Below are 21452 nucleotides of genomic sequence, written 5' to 3' on the forward strand. Positions count from 1 at the left end.
GACGTACATGTGCTATCAGGAACGTGCTCTTTTTTCATCTGATATGTGTACTGTTAGAAAGTGAGTACGTCCATCGAGTATGTCCGATTGGAATGTGAGTACGTCTATAAAATACGTACGATTGGAACGTGAATCTGGACAATAAAACCCAAAAAGGTCTGTTTGTCTGCTCAGCTGTATGAACATAAACTTACATCATTAGTGCATCGTCCACACACCACTACACACACACACACAAACACCACTACACAAACACACCAGCACACTTCCCTTTGTTGCCTCTTTCTTGTCTTCTTTAATGATCATGTGCAGCTTATCAACATGAAAGCTCTATTCCATTTGATTTGCAAGTGCCAAATCCACGAAACCATAGCATTCACGGTGAAAATCACTCCCTTTCATGAACTAGTAATAGATAAAAACAAATAACAACCCAATAAATAAAAGTAACAAGGGGGATTTTAACAAGAGTCTGATTTTACTTCCTCACTACTTATTGTACAGCCCATCATTTAATCAATCCTCCAACAAATTCAGTCGTTCACTTCGCACAAACAATTAAATGAAAGCAAAGTTAATCAAACAAGCTGAACAACTGGAATAACAACGACCACATGCTCATCACAGATTTGTGTTCTGACGCCATTGTGAAAAAAATGAATTAAAAACTGGATTGACGAACGATCTCTAAGGGAGCTGATGCGATACAGATGGTTCATTATATTGAATTACGAACGTGGAAACCATTCAATGTTGTTGAACTCGCTCTTTTCAGTGACCTCACCACCATCGGCAGGGCAAGGCTGGGCATGTGTGTAACAAACGCACGATGAATGAGGCCACGACCTGCAATTTGCATTCGGCGGAGATTTTCCTCGCCTCCTGAAGTGTGGCGAGAATTTGTGGGAGCAGCTGGGGTGACCTGAGGGAGCGGCGAGCGCACGGCTTGCCATACGACAACCTTCGATGAAGAAAAATAAGAGAGCCGAAGAACAGCTTCAGCCGTCAAAGTGCCGTCAGTGCTTTCTATCGTGCAAAAGGTCAAAAGGTCACAGAGGCATCAATGTGTGACAGTTTTACCCAAATCAATGATGTGTGGCCATAAAGCTTCCATTATCATTAATCGAACGCATGAAGGGGCTGGCAGGATGGCCAGGAGGTGTGCACTCTCAGCTATAAGCTGTCTAGCCTGGGTTTGAATCTTGACCAAGCTAGGTTCCTCCTGATGACCTCCATCTTTTCCTCTTTACTTATCTGGGTTCCTTTTGATGACTCCAATGCAGTCTTTGGTGTTCCGTTTGACTGTATACCGTCATCCTTGCGTTGCACAGGCAGGGTGATTCATCAACGTGTGTGTGTGCCTTTCCTCAGATCGACGTTAAACCGGCATCCCGTCTACTGGTGTTAATTGGTGGTGGATGTTAAAGGTCCCATGGTGTCCTTCACGAGGAGTAGGCGAGCGACCGCCGGCACCATGAACAAATTACAAATCCCTGCCCCGACTTCCTGAGTTGGAGTGGAGACCCAATCTGGATTGTTGCCTCGTAACTGCTTCAGCAGCAGTCTGGATGAGGCATGGTACATGACGATAATGAAAACACGAACTATTAAAATATTAAAAAAACACCTAAAAACATCATGTTGGAAGTTTGCTGAATGACGACGTGTGCCATCGTGTGATTGAAGTAACAGTGATGGAAGCACTTTGTGGATGTCATGCAGATGCTACACCTGGCCTTTTCATCTTCAGCATAGCTTGTGTAATGATATTCAGGTTTTGTACCGTTTTCATATGATGCATTTAGTAACATGGATATAATTAAACCACAAAGGGAAAACAAGATGACCCTGTCAGCCTGGCATTAGTTTTGGGAGGAGCAGCTCTTTTACTTGTCAAGCTTATCTGCAAAGAACAGCTGAGTCTATGGGCCTATCAGTTTCCCATCGCAGACACATCGGTGGTCTATCTGTCTTCCACTGCCTCCGTTCTGGTCTTGTACCCTTTCATCTTTCCCATGGCTTTGTCTCCCCCCTCCCCCAGGTTTCTGGAAGGTGCACGTGGTTCATCCACCATCAACCCCATCTGGTGAAGCAACATAATCCAGGAGCACAGCTTATCTCCACTCATTTGTTCCTCTTTTCTCCTGCCTGTGGAACCAACGTCCACGTTCTCTTCAATCTCACTCAAGACTCCAGGTCTTCAAGACAGCTGTTTCCACCTGAGAGTTTGGTTCTGCGTCCATGTTGTCCACCCTGTGTCATCCCGTACCCTTTATTCATCCCCACATCCCTTATTTCTCCAAGTCTCCCTCTATATTTTTGTCCCACAGCCCTACTGTTGGCACTCCCTCTCTTTCTCCTGTTCCTTTGGTTCTCTTATGTCCTAATCCATTCTACGTTCTAGCTCCTCCATGAGCCTCGACTTTGTATCCAAATTTTTTTTGACTTTTAATTTACCGACTGAAAGTGATCCGTTTCACACAATTGTTCCATTTAACCACTCAAATGAATCATTATTGATGTGCTCTGATCCAGAATCCTGTCTCTGTCTCTCTCGGATGTACGACATTCTTCACAGAGCGTCAATGCTGCCGAAGCAGATTCCTAGGCAAGGGTTATACTGGGTGGTACGCCATTGCCTTTCCATCAGAAGTTAGGGCAGGAATTGTAATTTGTTCAGGGTGCTCACCTACTCTTTGAGAAGGACACTGTGGGATCTCTAAAACGTCCAGCAACGAACGCCAGCAGACGGGATGCCCGATACAACGTCCATCCGAGGGACGCATCGATGAATCATCCTGCTAGTGAAACATCAGGATGACAGAATCCCACCCCAGGTATAAACTAACCCAGGTCAGACAGCTTCGAGGCAAGTGCGTGTATCTCTAGGCCATCATTCCAGCTCCTCAGCATGGACTGAAGTTTTGGTGTTCTCCGATTGTGACTCGTTTTGCCAAATGCCAGCATTTTGAAAACAGGACAACAAAAATAATCTGATAATCACGTACTACCTCGAGATACTTCGGTAAAACCTGGCACTGTAATCATCTGAATAACAGTATTTTTTTTTTTGTAAAGGAATAATAAAGTCATAATCACACTGTAAATTTGCCTATATTACAAATATGTCTTTACATGAGGCCATTTTCAATTCATTACATCATATTTTAATGTCACATAGCAAGTACAGTCAAGACAAAAGGCACATTTGTTTCATTTTTTTTTTTGGTGCAGCACAATCTGGCAAGGTTCTGATGTCGTGCATCATCTGTTAATCCGTTCCGTTAATAAATGGCGCAGCACCAATTGTGAATTGACAAATGGTGCGTGCGATTGTCAATTGGAGCAGAAACAATTGTCCACCGGCTGCAATTTCGTTCCTTTCAATTTGAAGTGGAGAGTTTATTCGTAATGTTGTTTTACGTTTATGCCGTAGGTTCAGTAGTTAGTCATAAGGTGTTTATGTAACCTTCGAATATTTTGAACATGTGTGAGTGCTTGTGGTTTGGGTAAGTTGTCTGCATACCACTGCTCGGGGAAGGCGCTGTCAAATATAGATGGTAAATGGGGGAAGATGTCTCGTCCATTTGTTCCCCTTCTGTGAACAAGGTAAAGCCAGAAAAGTGGAGAGGGCGGTACGTAGTCACCTCCCCCCCACCCCCCCCAACTACGAGGGGAAGAGGGGGGGGTGGTGAGGACGAAAAGATGACTCCTCCCAGCTGTCTATCAGCTCATAGGATGTGATTCTTGGATGTTCCCAATTCATGATTGTAGGAATCCCTGGGCCATGATTTTTGGACCTCTCAAGGTGGAGAGCCCCCTCCCTTTGCAGCTAATGATTGGTTCGTCTCTGTGTTTGTGTCGTGTTGTGTCCCACTGTTGTGTCCATGCCATGTCAATTCCCACCATCATGCCATGCCATGCTATGTCTGTGCCTCACCGTCATGTGCGAGCCATGTCGTGTCCCATCGTCATGTCCGTGCCATGTCGTGCTGTGTCGATGTCCCACCCCAATGGAAGGGGGAGTGGTGCTGCTTGTGTGCTGGTGGGTATTGTGGGGGTGGTGGCAAGGTGAGGTGTTCGATTCACCCCTAAAATCACCAGTGTACATGTACCGGTAGCTGGGTAGAGATGGTCTTCCAGTTTTGAGCGACGGCTGTTTTTTTTCTGCTTAATCATGGGGATGACATCCTCTCTCAATTGTGGCAGATAACCACAAGATCTAGTCATCACTGTTGTTTCATAACAGTTCTCTGTAACATGTTACGAGCACAAAAGTGAACTTTTTGTCAGTCCAATCCACACTCGGGTATTTCGGCCAAACCTCGTCCAATTTCTGGCAAACTTAGAGTCGGTCTTTCGGCCATCGGTGTAGCATGAAACAGACTCGGTTTGTATCAAGACAACCACCAAGGATGCATCGACTCATCATATTTGCGGAAAATCGAAAATTATTCGCCGTTTGAGTTAAATCACATCGCGATGTAACCAAAAGGCAGTATGAATATGGCGGTCGATTCCCGGGTGTGACGTCACGGCGAAGCATGCAGAAGAGCAAGAAGATTTTGACTTTTAATCACAAAATTACTTCATAAATCGCAAATCGTAAAAAGACAAACCTATTTTGTCGGGTATCAAGGGATAGATTAGCGTCGAGGTAGTCTGAGCATTTGGGTTCCCCTTTGAGGCTGTGTTCAGGTCTTCCTGCCATCTTTCCTGTGCTTTGACGATTTGGGTTTGATTGATTATCCCTGGAGGATTCAATTTGTTTTAATCCTGACATTGATAACCGACGTGGTTTCGACCACTTTCAGAATATGAGGCATGGTAAATATCACGAAGGCGTGATCCCCATTTCATTCGGTCGTCCGCAGAGACGTCTCTGCTGTGTTCGTTCTTCACGCCAGCTGTAATGGTTGTGGCTGAGCGGTTCACATGTGGGTCATGCACTCAATAATATGTTATTGCAATCTTAAAAATTTTCGAAAGAAAGATACAAGGGAGGTTCAAGGTCGACACGGACCTTTTGTTGTAGAAGGTGTAAAAATATAACTTAATTGTTGAAAATTTGTCCATTGATATTATCTACCCTGAACAAGGTAGACGGGAAGTAATATCAATGCTAATCAAAGCATTCTGGGTGAAACAACAGTGGCGGTGAACAATCACATGTGCTGTGGAGCAGAGGAGTATCATTAAGTTCCTTGTAAAGGAAAACATCACACAAGCGAAAATTTACAGAATAGTATTTCACAACTTGGTGATGCATGTCGTTCATGCAGTTGTGGTTCAAACGGTGCATTGGGTTCCAAATATCAGTGAATTGAAGAGCAATCTTGAGTATTGTCACATGCAACCAACGACACCACTGGTCAAAAGTTTTTGAACACCCTCATTTTTCCAGTTTTTACTGAAATTTAAGCAGTTCAAGTCCAGTGAATAACCTGAAATGGTACAAAGCTAAGCGGTCAACTGCCAGAGGTTAAAAACAAAAAAGTTTAGGTTACCAAAAACTGAAAAATAATGTAATTTCAGAGTTGTTAAAAAAGGCCCTTTTCAGGAAACAAGTAATGGGTTAACAACTGCAGCTGTTCTGCAGCAATGGAAGTAAATTAAGCCTTGAAAGTTGATGCAAACAATTCCTACAGGTGTCCCAATGTTTGTTGATTAATTACAAACCCTCTGTCCGTATAAAAGTGGTGTTGGAACAGACTGTGTTGCTTCACCCTCTGAAGCATTATGTAGACAATATTGCACTGCAGGAAGTAGTATATTGCTATCATAATGGTGAGAAAAAGACAATTAACAAAGGAAGACAGACAGACCATTATAACCCTTAAAACTGGAGGTCTTTCCTTTAGAGAAATTGCAAAGTAAGCCAAGACGTCAGTGAGTACAGTTTCCGACACCATCAAAAGGCACTTGGAAACTGGAGGAAACTCTGACAGGAAGAGGTCTGGCAAACCCAAAGCCACAACACAATCAGAAGACAAGTTTCTGAGAGTCAACAGCTTGCGTGATTGGCGGCTCACAGGACAGCAGCTTCAAGCACAGCTTAACACTGGTCGAAGTAAGGAAGTCTCAGTTTCAACTGTGAAGAGAAGATTTTGAGATGCAGGTTTGACAGGTCGAGTGGCAGTAAGAAAGCCATTGCTCAGATGGCAAAATAAGAATAAGAGGCTTGCCTGGGCCATGACGCACCACCAGTGGACTACTGAAAACTGGAAGAAGGTCTCATGGACCGATGAATCAAAATTTGAAATCTTCGGTTCATCACGCAGGGTTTTTGTATGCCGTCGAGTAGGCGAAAGGATGGTTCCTCAGTGTGTGACACCAACTGTCAAACATGGAGGAGGAAGCGTGATGATCTGGGGCTCTTTTTCTGGATCCAGAGTCGGCATCTTGCACAGTGTGACTGGCATCCTGAACCAAAAGGGCTACCACAGCATTTTGCAGCGCCATGCAATACCCTCTCGTCTACGCCTGGTTGATCAGGGGTTCATCCTACAGCAAGATGACGACCCAAAACATACCTCCAGGCTATGTCAGAACTACCTTGGAAGAAAAGAACAAGACGGTAGGTTTCACATCATGGAATGGCCCACACAGTCTCCAGACTTAAACCCAATCGAGCTGGTTTGGGATGAACTGGACAGAAGGGTTAAAGCAAAGCAACCTACAAGTGCAACACATTTGTGGGAACTTCTGCAACAGTGTTGGGAAGAACTTTCCGAACAATATTTGATTTCCATTGTGGAAAGAATGCCACGAGTATGTTCGGTTGTTATATCTGCAAAGGTGGCTCCTTTGATTAGTCAAAATTTTAGATTGAATTTTGTTCAACAAAACGATTCCATGATTTTTTTAAAAATCTGCAATTGTTTATTTGTTCTGTGCTTTAATTTCAGAGTACATTGAAACATTAAACTGCTTAAATTTCAGGAAAAACTGGAAAAATGGGGGTGTTCTAAAACTTTTGACCGGTCATGTATATCGTACAAGTCAAGCATACATTAAACGTGTTGAACATCTAACTTTGGAGAATCGCCGGATTACTTCATGTGCAAGTACAGAAGAATTGGATGTCGGTGTTGGAAGTGTGGGAACAATCATTCTCACTTGAAATTCAATAAGGTGAGTGCAAGGTGTCGATACCAAAAAATAAACTCCCTCAAGTTATCAAAAGGCAACTCAAGTGGCCATTACATCAAAATTCCTGGAACACTATCAGAAGGAGAGGGATGATTTATTGAACTGGATTGTGACAGGTGATAAGACCTGGATCTATCATTTTGTGTCAGTCAAACGGTGTCAGCATGGAGGGAAGATATTATTGGACCAGACCACCAATAAAGTTCATTCAGTCATCATAAGGAAAGTGTTTTGGAAGATTAACAGTTGGATGAAAGTTCAATCATGTCGAACTTTTCGAATGTGGGAAGCAATACACACATGACGGACAGCCAACTAAGCCATTTCATGGCATGCCTTGACTGCACAGCAATTTTTACCCTCACACGGCAAATGTAACAAAGTTGAAAGATGGCAAAAAATTCCACTAGGAATGACCCAATATCAAATTTTGAGTTTAAAAATTTTTTGGGGGGGGTTGACCCATGTGACCCTAAGTCTCCACCCCTGAGGCATGAACCAGGGACCAAATCCAAAAAACATTGTTACATATTTCATGCGTCTTCCAATATTGATTGCATACACAAAGCTTAATTTTAAAATGCAGCCGTAATTTCATTTTTGGGTACTTGACCTTTTGACCTCACCCAAAGGGGTGGGGCCAAAATGACAGTGCTCTTTCAGCTTCATTCCATGTGGTAATCACAACTCCCAAGTTTGGTAAATTTATGCCCAATTGTTTAGAAGGAGATAGCGTGACGGACGGACAGACAGACAGAGATAGCCGATTACAATATCCCCCCATTTTTCTCAAAAATAAAGCTTGGGATAACTACTTCTATTGTAGTGTAGATTGGTTGAGAAATACTAAATCATCTCCCATGCAGTCGAGACTTGTCACTTTGTCATTTTCATCTCTTTGGACCAATCGAAGAACATCTGGGTGACTAAGTATTTGAATGATGAAGACGTCAAAGCACGTGTCCTGAAATGGCTGCATACCCATACGAAAGATTTATCGATAGAAAGATTTATCGATAGAAACATATCGCAGACAGAGCGGGGGGGAGGACGAGGCCGGAGAGGAGATGATAGAAGACAGAAAGACCAAAGACTTGCCTGCAGTGAGAGAGGGTGAGAAATCCAACGACTCAGCCTCATCGCAAGAGAAACCAATAATCCTAAAAGCCTTGGTTTCCACAGCGTGAAGCCGGGAAAGGTGAGAGGCGGGAGCCCCAGCCCAGAGGGGAGAGCAGTACTCCATCAGACTGCAGACAAAAGCTTTGTTTGTGGTCAGGAGCTCAGATGTGCCGAGGAAGGACTTTGCTCGACGGAGGATTCCCAGTCGGTGACTGGCTTTGGAGGCCAGGTCGGAAATGTGGCTTTCCCAGGAAAGATCATGGCAGAGAGTGAGACCCAGAAGCTTGAATGAAACGACTTCTTCAAGAGGATTGTTGAGAAAGTAGATTGAGGGGTTTTCCAGACTGTCCTTTCGTAGAGACACAGTGAGAGTGTGTGTGAGATTTGTCAGGATTGAAAGACACGTTCCATGTGTTGGCCCAGCTTGTGATTTTATCCAGATCTGCAGAGTGAAGAAGCTGCTGCTTGCCGGTCTGAGGGATGACAGACAGTTTGGCAGAATGTGGACTCATCAGCAAAGAGATAAAGAGGATTTTCCAGAGAGTCGGAGAGATCATTGATGAAAAGCAGAAAAGAACAGGGCCCAGAACGCTACCTTGAGGAACTCCAGCCTGGACAGGAATGTTTCTGTAAAACAGATTATGTCTAGTTTGTCAGTGGCAACCTGAATGGAGAGATCTGTCAGGTTTGAGCAAAGGCCCCAGATGTTTGAGGTCCACACTGTTAAGAAAGAGGGAGTGGAGGATGCTTTGGGTGCAAGGAGGGGATGGGAGGGGGAGAGTAGGATGAGGGAGGAGGGGGGGAGGAGGTAGGGAGAGTTGTTGATAGTGTGTGGGGGATTGCAGAAGAGCTCAGTGAGAGGGCCAGATGAGGAGGAGAAAAGGTTTGATGGTGATGGGATGAGGCACAGTGGGGAGTAATAAGAGAGGGGGCAGAGGGAAGTTGAAGATTGGAGGAGGTGGAGTGATGAGATGGAAGAGAAAGGGCAGGGGAAGGAGTCAGCTTTGTGGATGTGATGGGAGGCAACTTTGAGGAGGGGGAGTGAGGGGTGAGATTGGAGGGAGAAGGGTGAGCGGGAGTTTTTGAGAAAGGTGAGAGGCAAGCGTGGAGAGGGAAGTGTGTGGAGGATGCTTTGAGAGGGAGGGGAGATTATGAGAGCAGGCATCGCCAAATGTCAGGAGGGTGATGAGAGAGGTGGGGACAGGGGAAGGATGAGACTTGGTAGTGGTATCATGAAGAAGGGAGCGGGCAGGGGGAGGAGGGGGGTATAACAGGTAAGGGGTTAGGAGGTGGGGTAAATTGGCACCGCAGTTAGAAAAAAGGATGATTGATGGAACACCAACATGCATTGCAAACAGGGATTTAAAAAATTCTTAAGTCAAAGATGCGATAAAGGAGAATTAAGAGAACGGAGAAAAGAATCATTGTAACAGTTGGACTTTTTAGACACGGGATGAAGGAAAGGACGAACTGAAAACAGTCTTTTGAAGACGAAGACGAGCAGTGAATTGTGATACAATTCAGAGAACCACACGTGTGAAAGAGAAAGTTGAAACATTTTTAGAGACCATTTTTTTGTTTTTGATAAAGATTTGGTTTTGACTTGGAAGGCTCTTTGGAATGGCTAAGAAGACATCAACTCGGCTGGGATGAGCAACGAATCATAATATAAATGCCCAAGATAAAGGACACTATACCAATGGCTTTAACAAAATGGCAGGACTGAGTCAAGTCAATCAGACAAGTGTAGGTTCTGCAAAGTAGAAACAGAAAGTACGAGCCACCTCCTATCGGGATGTAAAAAAAACTCATGTCAGAACAGCTATACACACAATGGCACAACAAGGTACATCGTGGAATCCAGTGGCACGTCTGCAAAAGTCTCAATATCCCAGTTTCAGAAAAATCATGGAAACACGAACCAAAAGCAATCACTGAAAGCAAGGAAGTAATGCTCACGTATGACCTGATGATCCCATCGAGCATGAACATAGAGAACAAGCATTACAAACGGATATAGTACTTTGGCACAAAAAGAAATAAACTAAGGCATTGCTAATTGAGGTGTCATTACCTTGCGATTTTGGCTTCAACAACACAGAAATCAAGATCCTGGAAGCTGATGAGTGCCAAAATTGTGCCAGCGATTATTGGAGCAATGGCAATGATAAAAAAGAACCTCTTGGCGATCTTATAAACCATACTACAAAACTTTGCAAGCAAAATAACTTCACAACTTGCTCCATGAATTATGATCCCTTACTAATTCTGACAATTCCTCAACCAAAAATTCCCATCCTGCCCCTCCCAACTCTGTCCCATCTTTGCTTCCCCCACCCCCCTCCCCCAACCCAATCCTCACCCTTCCCTAACCAACCCTGAGGCATCAATCCCCTCACCACAATCAAGCCTCCAAACCCCCATCGAAAGTATTCAACCCCTCCTCCAAAAGACTAAACCTCCCCCTTCAAAAGCTGTACCATCTTTACACTCACCCTCCTCTCACTCATTTAAGCAAACAGGCATTCCCACGTCAAAACCAGAACATTTAATGCTTTCTGCTCCCCTATCATGCTATCACCAACTTCACAGAAACCCATCACAGTCGCATGTTCAACTCGTATAAAAGAGAAAATAATCGGAAATAATAGCAAACCTGCATAACCTCCGCAGTAAAAGCCCTGATTGAGAGAAAGGGTTCATAGGATAAATGCTAAAGTTCCAAAGGGCAATTCTAATGGGTTCTAGAGGGTAATTTTGAATGGTTACAAGGGTAATTCTAAAGGGTAAATTCTCAAGGGTTCTAATGGGCAATGCTAAAGGGTTGTAAAGGGTAAATTCTAAAATATTCTAAGAATCTAGAGGGTAATTCTAAACTGTTCTAAAGGGTTCCTAAATTGGCCACTGTGGTATATAAATTGTAGGTGCAGTCAGGCAAACTGTCGAACCAATAAGTGGAATTCACACGCACGGACGCACACATGCGGCTCCTTTTAAATATAGAAAAATATCCAAATCAACCTTGAACAACCCTCGTATTTACCAGTCACATTACCAATTAAAGGTCAACTGTATTCCAAATAAAAAATAAAGCGATGTCGATGGTGCACAATCGCAAATCCCCACACTTCTCACCAAAAGCAAGGTTGAAGGATGGCAAAAATTTCCACCAAGAATAACCCAATATCAAATTTAGATGTTTTTTTTCTCTTCCTTTGACCCATGACCCTAAATCCACATCCCCTGAGTCATGGATTGAGGGTCAAATTCCTCCTCCCCCCCCCAAAAAAAAATCATTACATGTTTCATGCATCCCCCAAATGTTGATTGCATTTACAACGTGTCATTAGAAATGTTTAAAATGTATCCGTAATTGCATTCCACATTTTGACCCCAACCCAAGGGGTGGGGTGAAAAATGAGTCTGCTCTTGCACCTTCCTGCCTTGTGCTGATCATAATTACCAAGTTTGGTGAATTTTTGCCGAACCCTTTAGGAGGACATAGTATGACGGATAGACAGATCGCCGCATGAACAGACGGAGCTGAGTACAACATCCCCCCCCCCCTTTTTTTTCAAAAAGTGTGGGAATAATCATCAAAAGTATATTCATGCTCATATAAGAGTTAATTGTGTACTAGTATTAGTGTTTTCTTCAATTAAATATTTTACAATTAGCGAATGCTGAATTAATTGAGTCTGTAAGTACTGTATGTCACCGTGTGATAACTCACCGACATTAACAATGGTTCACAATTGTTGCAGCTCCATTTGTGAACATGTGATAACTCACCGCCTTGGCACAGTGCTGATTGTCGAATGGCGTAACTTGAAAAACGGAGCTGCTCCTGTTGTCAAATGGGCGCGCCATTTGTCAACGTATAAATGGCCCAGAGTGATTTATAAACGGCACACAGCCAGCCCCAATTGTCATCTAGCACAATTAGTAATTGGCACATGCCAACGACATCAAATAAATATAGGATCAATGGAAAGTGATGAACAGCTAATCTCATTTCCTAGCGTAATACAGCAATAAATTAAAGATAGCCCACATCACAGCCAAGCCTCATCATGTGAGTGTTCTCAATTCAGGCAGATATAAAGAATGAATCCACAGTGGATTTCCATCAATTAAATAAGATTGTCACATTCAAGTTGTATTTGCAACATGATGTAGGTGGGAGTATTCTTATAATGTTGTGCAGTAAAATTGAGGACAAGCCCATCCATGAATTAGATGAGTTTGAAATTTGACTTTCATTTCAAATATTTAATTTCAAAAGGTGAAAATTTTAAAAGGGGGTGTAGGCTTTCTGGAGGCACTGTATAAATGTTTGTGCCATCTCTCAGATGGACGTTAAAACTGGGCGTCACTTCAGGTCGCATTAGTTGGTGGACGTTGAAGATCCCATAATGGCATAATGTCTTCGAGAATAGACGAGCTATCAACAAATTCAAAATTTGTGCCTGAATGCACAGCTGTACTGCATTAGCGGCACAGCAGCCCCTCAGTAGTGAGGAAACGAGCAGGCTGAATTCTTAATTTAATACCACTTTAATCTGCATTAGGTCACATCAAGAACATCAATTGAATCATTCGGTTCTAAGATATGAATGTGTCACTTGAGGATTTATTATATTCTGAAGTCAAGGATTTTTACAAGGAACTTCGATGCAAGAGGAGACCAATAGGCTCATCAAAGCCTACGCAAGCATTTCCAACCAATGGTTGTTGTCCGTGCTCAGTCTTTTAAATGCTGAGTGTCAAGCAAGGAAGCAGCATATATCATTTATATACTCTTTGGTTACCATCTCATACTGTGTGGGCAGGAAATGTTAAGGTTATATTCTGAATATATATATATATATATATATATATATATATATATATATATATATATAGATATATATATATAAATAATTTTACAAAGGCTCTTCTGGCGAAACAATTGCATAGGTGTTCCACCTATGAGGCATGAGCTTTGCAGAGCTACAGCCCCCTAAATCTCCATAGGATTGTACTGCAGCCAAAACCGGGAAGGGAATTTAATTCTCAATTTTATAGACCAGTCCACCTCGGAGAGGGAACATCTAAGGACATGTGTTTTGGGCTTGTTGGCCCTCATTAGCATGGGTCATGAGGAATATGCAGTACAGGTAAAGTGTAGAGAAAACACAGGCAGAGAAGAAAGAATGGAAGGGGGAATAAAGGTAATAAAGAGCAAAGTTGAAAAAAACCCCTCAAAATTGGAATAAAAATGGAGAGAATAGTGAAAATGGAGAATCAAAACATAGCTCACCCCAGCTGTATACTTTGCCTTGTGTGGTAATGAGTAAGTTGTGAGCAGAGCAAGGTCCAGTAATTACTCTGCTCACTGGCACCCTCAAAAGGCCACTGTATCGGTGAGGACTCCAAAGGTTTTGACCAATATTCCTGAATGGCACTGCGGAGAACATAGTTTGGGGTAAAATATTTCATTTACATACACTGGATATACAACATGATTAACCCATAATTGAACCAACAAAACTAATGAATTATACATGGGTTTTCTACTTTGATCAACAGTTCAGAAACAAAAAAGAAACATTGAGGACTAAAGTTATCTGCCTTTATGTGGGAGGGATAATAGGAACAGGTGGGTTTGGTTCCTGGGATTCAATAAAATATAGAGAAAGGTGGACAATAGCCAGGAATAAACACATCACAATTTAAATAAACACATAATTATATGTATATAAAGCTTGTTAACATTGAAAAAAACATGTAAATACAATAAATACAGTGTAAATTAAACAAAAACACAAGAATTTTACCTTTTAAATTTATTCCAAAACAGTGAGATAGGTGAGGGTAAACATATTACGTACTGGTCGTGGTGTACTCTGCCGTAAATAGAAAACACAAGACTTATCTCGGAGATGATGATGATGCTGCTATAGGGGGGGAGGGTGGAGGTTGGAAAGATGTGGATGTGGAACTTGCGATGGCTGTTGGATCATCGGGAGCACGACGAATGTGCCTGCTGCATTGCCACATAGAAGGATAAAATGATCCTTCGCCACCTTGATTCGGAGCAGATCTTCCCTGTTTCGAGAGGAAGGTACGAGATGGCATCCTCTTCCAAAATAATCCCTTTAAAAACCTGCTCTGACATAAATCCCTTCGCCTTGATTAGTTCCACAAGTCATGGATGAAATGGAGCATTCAGATCCGGGTGCCTTGTGGAAACATTGCTAAATCCACAATGGTTTCTTCCGCATCACCGGTCCACTCAAAGACCAAGTAAATCCACAATGGGTTCTCCCAAACACCAGTCCACCCACTCAAAGGCATTTTTTTTCTGTTTGGTCTTCCATCCAAACATTAAGAGCACTTTTCCATCCTTTCAAAATGAAGATCATAGCACTGGAATGAACCTTTTGCGCTTTGATGGCAGGAACCCTTGCACGAATATTTGACTCATTTACACACAGTAGATTCATTGATCCGGTAATGGCGGCCGACAGATGCCACACTTTCACTTCTTGCCGACGTCTCTAACAACTCGATTTCTTCGCACAATATCATAACCTTTCTCTACCTTTTTGGCACGATTCATTTTATCCATTGATTTACATTTGGGTGTCATTATTAACTGTTGCGTGGCTAATAGATCTTGTAGATGCATTATTACAGGATCTCTGGACATCATTTCCTGTTTGATGATGGTTCATTATTAAACTGAGCTTTGTTCCCATGTGCTAGTCTGATTACTACAATTAACAGTGCACAAGAAACAACAGAAGGCTTGTGATGGGAGGTAATTGTACACGTGGATGCAAACAATGACTCATCTTATCTCGAAATGCATGATTGGCTGAAATGAAATACAGTACCACGATAACGAAATCGGAACACAATAGGTTGCCCGGGATTGGTCGAAACCTGCAATATCACAACCCACAATATTTGAGGGTTTACTTACTGTATATATTGCTGTGGTTAGAGAAAAGACCTCCATGCATTCAGAATCGCATAGGATTTTCCCCACAAAGATATTTCTTTAGTTTATGCGAGACAGATTCTTGTCCTTTTGTAGAGAGGAGTATATTGGGAGGGAGATGTGCTGTGAGTTTGCATGTTGAATTTCTCTTTAATCCCTCGGTCTAGAAATCTATCTTGTGACCATTTTTTAAAACCAGTTACCCATTCATCGCCGGTCCCTTGCTCGTTGCCTTTCAAACCCCGTAACTTCTCATGACCGTTCCCTCTTTGCCCTTTAACCCCCCCCCCCCCGGGCCCTTTTCCATTCCGCATCGAAAACCATCCCCCTTTCCCGAGAGTCCACACGTCACAAATTACCCCGATTACTTCAATAGGATGGACCTGAAATACCTCTTAACTCGTACAAAAGACTCTTAATCGGATGCTTGCGCACCGTGGAATTAAATAGACTTTTTTTTTCATTGTCTGCACAACTCCCATTTAAAACACAACAAAAACTATCATTAGAGCTGCAGGATCATTTATGCTACAGCTATAGCTGCAGCTGACGTCAACAACAACAGCTGCTCACCAGGGAGGAGGTGTGGCTTGGTTGCAGGACCAATCCACCAACGATATGGCTAAGCAAAGGCCAATGAGAAGGAAAGATGGCTTGGAGATTAGCAGTGATAGGAGGCGCAACCACACCCCCTCTCAGCGGTGGTAACAGGCAGATCGGTTTTGACCAGCGTGGAGGGTGGATGTGGAAACCTCTGAATGAAGTTTGTGATATTTGAGAGCCTGAGTGGATGAAGTTGGTGGGAAAAAGGGTAGAACTCTTCACGCTCAAGGGATTCTGGGGCACCTTTCCACGGAGATCTCAGCTCTGCTCTTGAGGACATTCTACGTAGATCAGCAAGTGCTCTCGTGAACCAAGTGTCTTAATTAAGTCGTGATGATCTCGGGTGATCCGGACAATTAGTACGTTTTAAACAAAGGCTGTTATCAGTTCCCCAAAGCTGTAGTTTGAAAATTACAAGTCGTACAAATTAAACAAATACATTAAATTACAGCCAGATCAAAACAAAGACAAATTAAGTAAACACATTCAATGATTCAAGTACGGAGTACATGTGCGTAAATGAGAGGGAGGGTGGTGGTATGGTGCAGTTGCAAGGAGTTGAGGTGGGGAAGGTGGATTGGTTTAAATACTTGGGATCAACTGTCCAAAGTAACGGAGAGTGTGGGAGAGAAGTGAAAAAGAGAGTGCAGGCAGGATGGAGTGGGTGGAGAAGAGTTGCAGGAGTGATTTGTGACAGAAGGGTAGCTGCAAGAGTGAAGGGGAAAGTATACAAGATGGTAGTGAGACCAGCTATGTTGTATGGTTTGGAGGCGGTGGCGCTAACAAAAAGACAGGAAGCAGAGCTGGAGGTGGCAGAGTTAAAGATGCTGCGATTCTCGTTGGGAGTGACGAGGATGGATAGGATAAGAAATGAGTATATTAGAGGGACAGCGCAGGTAGGACGGTTTGGAGACAAAGTGAGAGAGGCGAGATTGAGATGGTTTGGACATGTGCACAGGAGGGAAACGGAGTATATCGGGAGAAGGATGTTGAAGATGGAGCCGCCAGGCAGGAGGAGAAGAGGAAGGCCAAAGAAGAGGTTCATGGATGCGGTGAGGGCGGACATGCGGGTGGTTGGAGTGTCAATGGAAGATGTGGAGGATAGAGCGAAATGGAGACGGTTGGTCCGCTGTGGCGACCCCTAATGGGAGCAAGCCGAAAGAGGAAGAAGATTCAATGATTCAAGTCAGAATGCTGAAACAAAACGAGATTTTGAGTCATTACGGCATGCGTGGGGCAGTTGTACCATTATAAACTAGGATATATCCATATAGGGTGGTGGGCTTGGGATCCTCGGGTCCTGAGTTCAAATCCTTCTCAACTGTTGAATTAAAACCAGGTGGGGTTAACTCAGCATGTCATCCTTCCGAGGTTGGCAAAATGAGTACCAGCTTGCTGGGATGATTGAGCTATTTGAGTATCCTGGGTCAGAGTGGCGACCCATCCAGGATTGTGCGCAATAGCTTTGGAGACTGCTTCGGCAGCACTGACGCTCCGTACAGAGTATGGTCCCAATGGATGGATGGATATCCATACATGCAATGCCTGCTGCACAACCCATGTGCCGCAAACTCCAAGCCGTTGTGGAAGTAAAAATAATTAATTCCATCTTGTGAAATGTGAATAATATGCTACACCAACAATTATGGGCATATAAGATGATAGAAAGCTCTGTGGATCACATGACTCGCAAAGCATTGGTCTTTGTTGATCGTGGTTTCTTTGTTGATCATGCCAAAACAAGTTGTTTTTTTTTTCATATTGGGATAAGCGCTCTTTGTCCACAAATTACGTACTCATTTCTCTTAATATGCTTTCAAATAATATGGAGGTATAAAATCTGGTGTAAAGCATTGTAATTGTCTAAAGTCACTTTGTCACCATATAAGGAATGGTTTGTCAGAAAGCATCATGGGTAAAGGCACTGACACAGAGTTGAGATAAAGTTTTAAAATGCTTGCAGCATAAAACATGCTTATTAGGTCTCTGACAATACAAACGTCAGAACTCATTACATTTGCAGAATGGTGTGCCACGGTTTATGAGTTTCTTTGTTTTACTCGTCTCATCAGAACTCATTACGTTTACAGAGTGGACTGCCTGCAGTTTGTGAGTTTCTTTGTTTTTCTCGTTACAATGTTTGCTTGACAAACCACAAATGAGTGGAATAGAATCTTTGTTCAAATATACTGCGGTGTTGTTCGTTCCATATAACTGCAACATATCTTTCAAAAATCTTAGGATCATTGATTAATATATTGTTTGCCTTTCTCAATGTTGAGAAAGTGCTCTCCTGAATCCATTAGTAAATGCTCACCACCACCACTGCACCACTCAAAGTGAACATTTCAAACCAGATGACTTTCAACATATGGCAATAATAATAACGAACGTATAGTCCCCATCCTGGCCCAAGCACATCTGGGCCTGGTAAAACATCTGATTATTAGTCCATGCTTAGTTAAATGAAATGTGTACCCCTCTCTTATGATTGCTGCACCGATACTTTAAAATATTCTTGATAATGGATCATCACATACTGATGGTTGTTTTATAACGAATATATATAGTGTACTAGTTAACTGTGTAGCAATATAATATTTTCTTTATTTCACTAGGTTGCAAGTTAAATTAAATAAAGCTGCTTTAGTTGGTGCCAGTTGGATGCAAGAAAGCTTAATTCTAATTCATGAATGCTGAATAACAAATTTGCTGTGTATTAAACCTCGAGGAATCACATGAACACAGGGCATTGTTATGTTTAAATGAAGTATACATTATGCAATAGTCATTAAGGGGGAGGGCAGTGAAACAATGCAAATATCTGATAAAGCTTGAAAGTGCTTGAAGACATACCATAGGAATTTGCATTTGAAGCAGAGTCATAGCCACGCCCTTGAAAACGTTCGATTTGTCTCTTATCAGAATGTGATTGATCAACTCGCTCGCATGCGAGCAGATCACCCATAGTCAGGCAGGTAGTTGTCACTATCTGATCAGTACTTCAATACATTTGCCAACTTTGATTTGTTCAAGGACATCATACTGAATCACTTTCAACTTGTCTTCCAATTTTCAGTGTCATATTTCACCACCTGGGGAGCACTTTTTCAAAATGGCTGCCAAAATCACAGAAAAATGTTAAAAACATAATATTGAGCACACATATCAACTGATATGATGATGTTTTCTGGATTGTTTCATCCTAGTGATACAAATTATGAACTCTTGTTGTTTTGCAGGGCTCAAGCTGATGCCGCGTCATGTTGTCTGTTTCCATGAAAGCAAACATCTGACCAATTGAAATATGGAACAGTGCATCATTTGTGCAGAAAAACGGAAAGATGAATTTTCAATAGCAAGTGAAATATCTCTAAACAATATTAAATTGTTCAGTGAAAGATGAGCTAGACTTGGTAAAAACATTAACATTCATGATAGAGTAATGCAGATGAACATTGTTGCAGGGGCAGAATATCGCTACCACAGAAAATGTTACAAATCACTTTGTAACCAAGCTAACCTTGAGAAAGCTGAAAGAAGTCATGAAGAAAATTTAAAATGTACAGTGAACAAAAAGAGAGGGAGGCCAAGTACAAGTTCTGTACCGTCAACTCCAAAAACAAGGAAAACGTTTGATCAGGAATCGTGTGTTTTCTGTCAGGGCAGTAGTGTGGAAAAACTGCATCAAGTTTGCAGTGAGCCTATGGGAAGGAAGTTCTTACAGATATAGGAACTGAGCACAAATGAAGACGTCCGCACAAGATTGGCACTCCTTTCTGATGCCATGGATGCATTTGCCCAAAACTGTAAATACCATCTGACCTGTTTCAGAAAGGAAACCAGACACATTGAAGCTTTCCAGAGTACAAACACTTGTTCGTCTGAAAATTAAGCCATCGGAAAGGCCATATGTGACATTGAAATTGTCAACATAGTGCAGTTGATAATCACCAATAGTGACAGTTTCCCAAGCATTGACATGAAGACAATCAACAATGCCTATATTAAACTCCTTGAAGAACATGATGTAACAGTTCAAAGAACTAACTTTAAGCAGCACCTGAAGTCCCTTTTACTTGAGAAGATACCTGGGATTGATTTTGTCAAGCGTGGGCCTAAACCAGAAATTGTTGTGTCACAGTTAGTCAAAGACAAAATCCTCACATATGAGTATGAAACATCAGATGTGGATGAAGAGATGGAAATTCTTAGTAGGGGCTTCAAAGATAATTCGAAGAGAAGTTGGCAACATGAAAAACTGGCAATATAAAGGATCATTTGATGACTTTGAAACACCTAAGAAGCTATTGCAGCTAGTGAGGTGGATAACCTATGGTCCACATACGACTCTACAAGTAAAAAGAGAAAAAGAAGCTGAGAAAACATCAAGAAATCTAACTCAGCACATCATATCTGCATATAGAACTAAGAGACAAATTAACTATGAGTCCAAAGAAGGTGGCAGTTTTCACAAGGATAAGAATACACCATTGACTGTTGGCCTTGCACTGGTATCTTATCAAGCATACAGGTCACGTTCACAAGTGGAAATGCTCCAAAGCATGAAGACGGCTGTTTCATATGATGAAGTTGAGAGAATGACCACAAGAATGGCCATGGCTGTAATGGATGACCTTAACGACAATGTTAAAGACAGGCATGTACCCCCCCTTTCTAAAGCAGGGAGTAAGACCCTTGTTTGCTATAGACAATATTGACTGGGGTAGTGAAGTAGGGCCATTTCATGGAGCTGACTTACTAGTAGCACAAAAAGAACTTGAAGGGAACCCTCTTCTTGGTACAAAACTGAAACTTAACTTAAGTATCAACGAAAGAGCTCTAAAACAGAAGCAAGATATGCAGTACCTGGAATGTGACAAACCAACTAATCCTAAGGTTGACAATGGTGTTATAAATTGAACACTTTGAAAGGTATTGGCCATGTCTATGAGCAGATTAATATTATGTGGTTATTGGTCTGTTGTTGGGTTCTATCAAATTTCTTGAGGGGTGGAGGGAATGCACAAGAAGAAGGAACAGAGGGAGGCGACACTGAATATGTAGTTGACAAGGAAAGAACAGAATCAGAAGAAAATGAAGACACAAATAATGAAGATGGAGGAGAAGAAACAGGAGACATGGAGAAAGGAACAGAGGATGGTTCAGTGAATATATCTGTATCAGAGACAGCTACAACAGAGCCTCAGACAGCAGGAAACGTGGGGATACTACAACAGAAGAAAACCCAGTGTCCCACATGGTCAACTTTCAATTCCATAATTACAGAGAAAGCCCCAGTATGGAACATCGGGATTTGTGCTCCACTGTACCGGCGAAGTCCAACAGAATGGCCTGTACTCTTAAGCATTCTGACGCAGGCCAAGAAGATTAACTTCATGACTGTTGGAGATGGCTGTTGGAGAGGTTGCGTGACCATTTTAAACAAGGAACTTGTCCATCGCGACTTCCGATGGGTTTTCTCAGACCACCACACATATTTCATCTGTAGGCTTACAACAGTATTGTCTATGAGTACACAATAATTGATTGAGTTAAGGTGTATCCAAATCACTAAAACCTTAATATG

General features: G+C 42.3%; 1 protein-coding gene across 2 annotated transcripts in view; it reads right to left on the reverse strand.

The window, feature by feature from the left end:
* The window catches only part of LOC147029088 (protein RCC2-like), a 164158-nt gene that overhangs the window by 53813 nt on the left and 88893 nt on the right, over nucleotides 1-21452 (reverse strand). For both annotated transcript variants that reach the window (XM_085880054.1, XM_085880053.1), the window contains one exon: nucleotides 13574-13717. In XM_085880054.1, coding sequence (XP_085736180.1) covers nucleotides 13574-13717 — 144 coding nt within the window. The remainder of the gene's footprint in view (nucleotides 1-13573; nucleotides 13718-21452) is intronic.

Source organism: Eptatretus burgeri, chromosome 4 (assembly GCF_056783735.1).
Source record: "Eptatretus burgeri isolate ZD-2024b chromosome 4, Ebu_testis_v1, whole genome shotgun sequence".
In the NCBI taxonomy this organism is placed as follows: Eukaryota; Metazoa; Chordata; class Myxini; order Myxiniformes; family Myxinidae; genus Eptatretus; species Eptatretus burgeri.